Source organism: Musca vetustissima, unplaced genomic scaffold (genome assembly GCF_032173495.1).
Source record: "Musca vetustissima isolate MV318-11 ecotype Yass unplaced genomic scaffold, APGP_CSIRO_Mvet_v1 utg323717, whole genome shotgun sequence".
In the NCBI taxonomy this organism is placed as follows: Eukaryota; Metazoa; Arthropoda; class Insecta; order Diptera; family Muscidae; genus Musca; species Musca vetustissima.
The window spans coordinates 1-8,256 of record NW_026887009.1 but is presented as its reverse complement, the minus strand read 5'-3'; the positions used below and the strand labels follow the sequence as shown (position 1 = coordinate 8,256).

At 35.5% G+C, this 8,256-nt stretch overlaps 1 protein-coding gene across 1 annotated transcript; it reads right to left on the bottom strand.

Annotated features, from left to right (window-relative positions):
- Nucleotides 1–4,668: 4,668 nt before the first annotated feature.
- Nucleotides 4,669–8,214, bottom strand: LOC133334497 (xaa-Pro aminopeptidase 2-like; the record flags this gene model as incomplete). Its single annotated transcript, XM_061542814.1, has 9 exons — nt 4,669–4,920; nt 4,977–5,149; nt 5,214–5,282; nt 5,343–5,787; nt 6,688–6,955; nt 7,015–7,127; nt 7,335–7,679; nt 7,748–8,065; nt 8,131–8,214. Coding segments are annotated over 9 exons (2,067 nt in total), but the record flags the coding sequence as incomplete, so codon positions are not given.
- Between the last annotated feature and the right edge of the window lie 42 nt (nt 8,215–8,256).

The window sequence follows — 8,256 nt, the reverse complement described above, 5'->3', positions numbered from 1 at the left end:
AAAAGAATGATACTGAAATTCAACATCTGTCAAACTAAGTTGTTAAATCATTCTTATACCCTCAGCCTTATGGATAACGAGAGTATATACATACGGTGATACGGTGAAAATGTGCATTATCGAAATATTGGTTTTATATTCCATTTTTCTTTGGACCAAATCCGTTTCAGATCATTTTTAGTCGATTTACAAATGTCCGTCCGTCTGGCCGGATGGTGCGCACGATAACTCTCGAAGGGAATAATCGATTTCATCCAAACTTTGCAAATCTTAATATCTCTTCCAAACTTAGTTTAAGTTCGAAGATAGGGAATATCAGTCCACTAATTCTAGTACCTTCCCCACATAAGTGTAAAAATTGTGCAAAAATTAAAAGGACTATCCGATTTGATAATCTATTATTTGTACAATCTATTATCTTCACCAAGCCTAGATGTAGTAGGAAAGTGGTACCCATTAGTCCACTCCTTCTGGTACCTCCCGCACAAAGGGTCAAATTTTTCAGTATCGATTTGAACCAAACCTTGCTCAACCTAGTCCAAAGACGGGACCCATTATTCCTCTCTTCTGGTACCCCACCCACAAATGCTAAAAATTTTCAATTTTTAAAAATCCAATATTAGGCGAATGGAGTGTGCGATTTGAACCGACTTTGCACAAACTATTATCTTTACTAATCCTAGATCATGTCCGAAGATGGGACCCGTCAGTCCTGGCCCACGGAAAGGGAGGTACCGGAGGTAATTTTATGTAATTTTAGTTTGAAGTTAATTGAATAACCATTTTGATCCGCAAACCATATAATTGGGGTATATATCTGTCGGCAACACGTACTACTGACACTTTTTATACCCTTCACCACACTGTGGTACAGGATATTATGCCTTTGTGCATATGTTTGTAATAGGCAAAAGGAATCGAAATAGACCCATGGTTGCTTTTGAGAATATGCATAGAATCACTTTCTGAGTCGATTTATGCACGCCTGTCCGTCCATCTATTTTTGTGAACAAAGTACAGGTCGCATATATTATCCGATTTGGATGAAATTTGGCACAGCTCATTTATTGAAATTGGGAAAAATCGGTTTAGATGTAGATATAGCTCCCATATATATTTTCGTCCGATTTAATGTAAATGGTGCACCAAAGACCCTATATATCTTTCGATTTGCACGAAATTTTGCACAGCGTACTGAATTAAGAGTAGAATAATGTGTGTTAAGTTTCGTGAAAATCGGTTCAGATTTAGATATAGCTCTCATATATATTTTCGTTCAATTTTATGTAAATGGTACACCAAAGTTCGAATATATTCTTCGATTTGCACGAAATTTGTCATAGCGTACTGAATTGGGTCTAGAATGATGTGTGCTAAGTTTTGCGAAGATCCGTTCAGATTTAGATAGAGTTCCCATATATATTTCCATTCGTATTTTACATAAAACTCCTAATGTTTGTCCTAAAAAACATGTCAAACCTTCCGACGGAAATGTGAGAATCATAAATAGTAGCACTCGCATAATTCAAATTATCTGTGAGTGACATTTAATTCTCCTAGAACCCAAAATGCAAAATTAATGTTAAATCGGATGAAAAAATTACAACGGACTTCGTAATATCTAAAAATCTAATTTAAAAATTGTCTGCCAATAGAATTTTTTATCCTTAAAAACACAGACACACTTTTATATTTATTTAATGAACATAAAATAATGTATAATATTGCAATGATGTTGTTGGAGAAGTAAGAATTGTCACTTCAATGTGGTTGGAGCCAATACTTCCGCCGCTAACCTCACACTCAACGTGTTGTGTCGAAACAACAAAATGAATCTCAACATAAGCGATACGTTCGTCGATGTCAACCTTGTCACACCAAAAAGTCAAACCCACTTGATGAGCAATGGACCACTTAGACGATTGGGCAGAGACACATGCTAAGGTATCTAAATGTTTTAAATAAGATTATTCTTCATTACTATAACTTCAAAAAAGATATTCTCCTATTAAATCCTTACCAGTTTTCATTTGTCCCGCTGTACACACATAAGCATACAAAGTGTCTCCAGATTTTGTTCTTTGAACGGATCTCAATTCCTTATAAACTGGAATCTCGTCTGAATTGTCAGTTGTGACATTTTGATGTTTAGGTCCTGGTACCACGATCGGATTCAAAGGATTGGCATTGATAACAATGACCAAGAGACCGAGTAGTACACTAATTGTTAACTTTTTGACGAAGAACATTTTTCGAAATGTATTTGTCAATAGCAAAAACTGAAATGTTAAAATGTTTGCATTTTATATATATTTCCACCTTTGCTGGCAATCTCGAAAATTCAGTTGCATTAAAGGTGTTACACTTCGAAGTGTTCCAATTTAATTCCCCATTGGAAATTGTATTTTTCATATAGGTTTACTTTTTGTTATTTTAATGTGATTGGCCAATCATCAATCATAAGGTATTACAAGTAAACTCATTAAGTACCCAAAAGGACTTATTTACATCGTTCGCAAACGTACATATAAATATACGTGGGATAATATATATATTAGGTTGGGAAAAAGGGAATCCATTATTTTTCTATGCACCGTTTTGTTATATGATTTGTTGCCATTTTAAAGGTAACTTCATAATGCCTCTCTCATAGAAGTTCTGCTCTCTATTTGCACAAAACTCTAGTAGTCGATTTTCACAATCCTCTCTAGATACCAATTTTTTATCACTAATGACATTTTGCAATGCTAGACAAATATGATAATCGATTGGTACCAAATCCGGACTGTATGCCGTATGCATTAAACCTTCCCAACCAAGCTCCCGAAGTTTCTGGCGAGTCACTGTAGATGTCTGTGGCCTAGCGTTGTCATGGTGGAACACGACTCCTCTCCTGTTGGCCAATTCTGGTCAATTGATATCTTCAAACGGTCCAGTTTTTGACAGTAGGAATCAGAATTTAGCCATATGGACGCAACTCATAATAAATAATCCTCTTCCAGTCCCACCAAATGAATAGCAAAACCTTCCTGGCCGTTAGTCCTGGTTTAAGGTGCTTCACCGGGCTTCGCAGACGGAAATTTAGATATAGCTTCCATATATAGTTTCGTCCGATTTTATGTAAATGGTGCACCAAATTACCTATAAATCTTTCGATTTGCACCAACTTTGGCATAACGTACTGAATTGAGCCTAGAATTATGTCTGCCAAGTTTCGTGAAAATCGGTCCAGATTTAGATGTAGCTTCCATATATCGACGCCTCCGTAGAATAGTATGCTATGTCTGAAAAGTGAGTTTTTCAGTAGAAGCTTTCAAAATATGGAAGTTTCTTGAATCTTACGTGCCATGATAAGTACATTTTTGCTTATAAGTTTGGTTTGGATTGGCCGATGATTACCAAAATTTCAGAGAATTTAAATTAAATACCGTAGTATCTAAAAACGCGAAGAACTGTAAAACATGCTATGTCGACTTAGCATACTACAGTTCGGAGGCGTCGATATAGTTTAGACCGATTTTATGTAAAAGGTTCACCAAAGTCCCCATAAATCTTTCGATTTGCACGAAATTTTGCATAGCGTACTGAATTGAGACTGGAATAATGTGTGCTAAGTTTCGTGAAAATCGGATCAGTTCTAAATATATATATTTTCGTCCGATTTAATGTAAATAATGTACATACCAAAGTTCTTACTGAACAAAACGTACTGAAATTAGTATAACCTAACCTGTGACAAGTTTCGTTGAAATCGGTTCATATTTGGTTGTAGATTCCAAATATATTTTCGTCCGATTTTAAGTGAATGGTGCATCAAACTCCTTATGTTTGTTAGATTGTCATGCAAATTTGCACAACGTACAAAATTGAGCATAACGTAGTTGCGTTTTCTAGAAGCACAGACATAGCCCGACAGATGTCCTATTGATATTTGTTTGAAGTCGATTTACATACATTTGTCCCATTGTAACAAACGAATGACATGCTTATAGATTGATCTAAGTCGATTCACATTTAGACAACTATCACATATTTCAGTTCATCCAATTTCTTGTTAATAGTCCTGTTTAATATACCCATAGAGGTAAAGGGTTTTTCAAAAATACACGCTTATAATAGACCTTAAAAAATATGATCCACGCTTAAGATGGTCCTTGAAAAAATATTCTTTAAAAAATCCACGCTTATAAAGACCTTGAAAAAGATGGTCCACGCTTAAGATGGTCCTTGAAAAAATATATATATTAAAATCCACGCTCGTGATGGTCCTTGGAATCTCTCAGCAATCTCAGTATGGTAAAAATTCCAAATGAAAACATTTTTTTATAAAAAAATAATACATATTTATTGTTAATTAATTAATTTTCTTTAGAACTTTCAATTTTTTATATTTAAATCTAATCTAATTATATAAACAATGATAAATGTACATATCAAATTTTTTAATAATTATAATTAATAAATTTTTATATAATTATATGTGCAGCTAGCTAATCTAAACTTATTTCAAATGAAATCCTATGATACAGCAAAATTTATTCACAGACGAATATTGTCGTTTTTTTAGAATTTTGTATTGGTCCTTTTTGAGTGATATTTGTTTTTTGTTAAAGAAAATTATAAATTTAATAAAAAAATTAAAAATAATTTCTATTAATTTCTCTTTACTTATAATAACCAACGTAAAAAGCTACCGAATACCGTCAGTCCTAATAATATGGCCGGCACTGTAATTGTTAAAAAGGCACGTGTGCGTGATCCAGCCCCTGTGGCAGCTCGATACTCTTCTTCGGGTAAATATTCACGTATGTGTCGAGTCTTGTTCATCATCCAATAGAAAGCTTTCATGTTGCCCTGACGTTTCAGTTCTTCGCCAACATATTGGCGAATTTTGGCATTATATTCGTTGAGCCAGCGTTTCTATAAAAATGTATATTTAGAACGATTAAAATAAATATGTTTTTATTAATTTTTACCTCCAATGAACTCAGTAGAGTACCATCAATTAATCGCGGTTCATAAGGCACTAAAGTTACATCTTGGAATGCTAAATATTTGGCGCCCGATGGATGGACATTGTGGGTATTCTTTACCTCCAATACGTTCTTCAAGCGAACACCATATTCACCATTTTTATAGTGACCGGATTCTGTCACAAAATAAATAGAAAATTAATTTCTAATGAAATTTATTAAACTTCGAGGCTGACTTACCACTTGAGAAGAAATAACCTTCCTTAAAGTGGAAATGGCTGTCATGACCATAATCAACCGAAATTGGTGCTACAATAATATAATTAGATTATTAATAATTTATTTAATTTATAAAAATTGTATACTCACGTTCTCTAACCGCCCCGAAGACACCAATACCATGTCCCGTAGCTCCGGGATAATCACTCATGGTCGTCCACAATGGACTACGCACCAAAGCATCCAATTTCGACACCTTCAAATCGGAGGGGAATTTCAAATGTGATAGCCTTAAAATACCCGCCAATACCATGGTATATGTCTGTTTCATATCATTTGTTGGTTCGCCAAAAATAAATGTTCGCGAAACATCTGTGGTACCATCATAATATTGACTACCCGATTCAATGACCAGTAGGCTTTGATCGGTTACTTCAATGTCCGTGACATTACTGGAAATATAAAATGGATACGACGAATGTTCACCATATGCTACCACCGTTCGCAGCGAAAGGCCCTTGGCATGTTGTTGTGATAGGCGAGATCGCTCTACTTCGTATTTAATTTTCTCTTCGGTCCATTGTTCGGTGTAGAACTGAAAGAAAGAAATTAATGTATTAAAATAAGTAAATGTATTCAAAAAGAGGGAAATACAGTCAAGGGACTTGATCATTCTGGACCTAATTCAGTGCAAATCGAAAGATATATAGGGACTTTAGAGACCCATTTCCATTAAATCGGACGAAAATATATATGGGAGCTATATCTAAATCTGACCCAATTTTCTCGAAACTTGACACACATCATTCTGGCCTATCGACAGATATATGGGGACTTTTGTGCACCGTTTACATAAAATCGGAAAAAAAATATTTAAATCTGAACCGATTCTCTCAAAACTTAACACACGTCATTCTAGACTCAAATTGGGTACCCCGTGCGAATTTTCGTGAAAAACGAAAGATATATAGAGACTTCGGTGCCCCATTTACCTTAAATCGGACGAAAATATATATGGGAGCTATATCTAAATCTGACCCGATTTTCTCGAAACTTAACACACATCAGTCTAACCTCAATTCAGCACCCTTTGCTAAATTTCGTGCAAATCAAAAGATATATAGGGACTTTAGAGACTCATTTACCTTACTTTGTTCACGAAAATACATGGACGGACGGACAGACGGACATGCGTAAATCGACTCAGAAAGTGATTCCATGCATATTCTCAAAAGGAACCATGGGTCTATCTCGATTCCTTTTGTCTGTTACAAACATATGTACAAAGACATAATACCCTGTACCGCAGTGTGGTGAAGGGTATACAAATCACGCTTCCATTGGTCCGTGAAAAAAAAAATATTTTTAAAAATCCACGCCACGCCACTCCATTGGGGTTTCTAATGGGACATTCTATATGGACCTATTTCTCACATGTCGGCCAGTGGGACTGTTTAGTTTTGTAGAACGCCATTTCAATTCTCTCAATACCTACCCTTGTTTCCAAATTACTCATAGCTTCACAAATCGCCGCACCATCTCTTATGTGAGCCATACGCATACCCTCCTGTTCAACGGAATTCTTTTGGGCTCTCATCATAATAATCGGTGACATATGTTCGAAAATTATTTTCTCCGGGAATGATGAATAGACCATTTCCGAAGCGCCCAATTCTTGGACACATGGAGCTGGCACCAAGACCTTACGCCATATTTGTGAATAGGTGCGTATATCATTCCAGACTTGTTGGTAATCTTTGGATCTGAGAAATAAAAATCAAAATAATTAAAAATAAAATAAAATTATGTAAATTGAACATACTTAACACACAACGAATTATAACAATCGGTGTGCAAATGCGCCGATACTTCCAGGGTCATCTTAAAACGATCGACATATAGGAAAATGTCATGGTGACTAACAATCAAGTAGGCCTGGAAATTAAAGAAATATTTATTTTGAAATTATTAAATATCACTTTGCAACCTAATTAAGTTCATAATCAGGAGATTCCGTTCAGTGTAACGTTTCGAATCTTCTAATTCGAATCCTTTTCTTTCTTATGTTTTGATATTTTAATATCCCAAATGAAATTGTCATCCTCCCCCATATTTCGGTGTACAATTTATCGGAACACCTACCTTAATAACCGGTGTAAATGGCAAATCCCGGCCACGAATATTCAACAAATACGCAATCTCTGTCAGAGACGTAACAATCATTGCATCACATTTAAAATGATGTAATCTTTCACGCAGCTCTTTGATTTTATCTTCCCATTTTTCGCCGGCATATGATTTTGGTAATATTTGAATTTTAATTAGATCCGGTTCGGGACGATCTTTCCACACCAAATCGATTAGATTATTGTTGACATTTCTCAACTTCAACATACGATCTTCCAATTCACGTTCCCATTTACGCCACAAATGATGTGGCACCAGGTGGGGATCGGCTCCAACACGTTGACCAGGTCGTAAATGATACTGCAAAAAATGAAAACATGTTTAAAATAAATTTAAATGTATTTAATTATTATTTTTTCAAAACTTACCCCTAACCAATCAATTATGGTCACCGTATCATTCATGCGATAAATTTCCCAATCACAATCCAATTCACCATCGGCTTGTTGTACATAACGATTCTGGACCCACAAGGCAGCACCTCTTAAGGTGACCACAGCAAAGGCATCCGTTCCACTAAATCCTGTCAAATACTTGAGACGTTGATCTCTGGCACTTGTCTCTTCATTGAGATGCTCATCGTAGGAGGGTAAAATGTACGCATCTATTTCAGGTCCCTGTAGCGTCGCTCTAATTTGCATTTGTTCACGTATGGCATTCAGGTGACGTTTTGGCTCACTGACTGGCTGTAACATAGATTACATAATTTGTCAGGACTTATATTTCAGTTTCGTAACAAACAAAAGCTTACCAACGGTGTACTGCGATATGAGCAAATATTACGAAAGTATCCTTGAGGTCGATTGCCATTTGCCGGTTGATATAGAAGGACTGAAAGTAAATAATTAAATAATTATAAATTGAAGGTTAGGAAAAA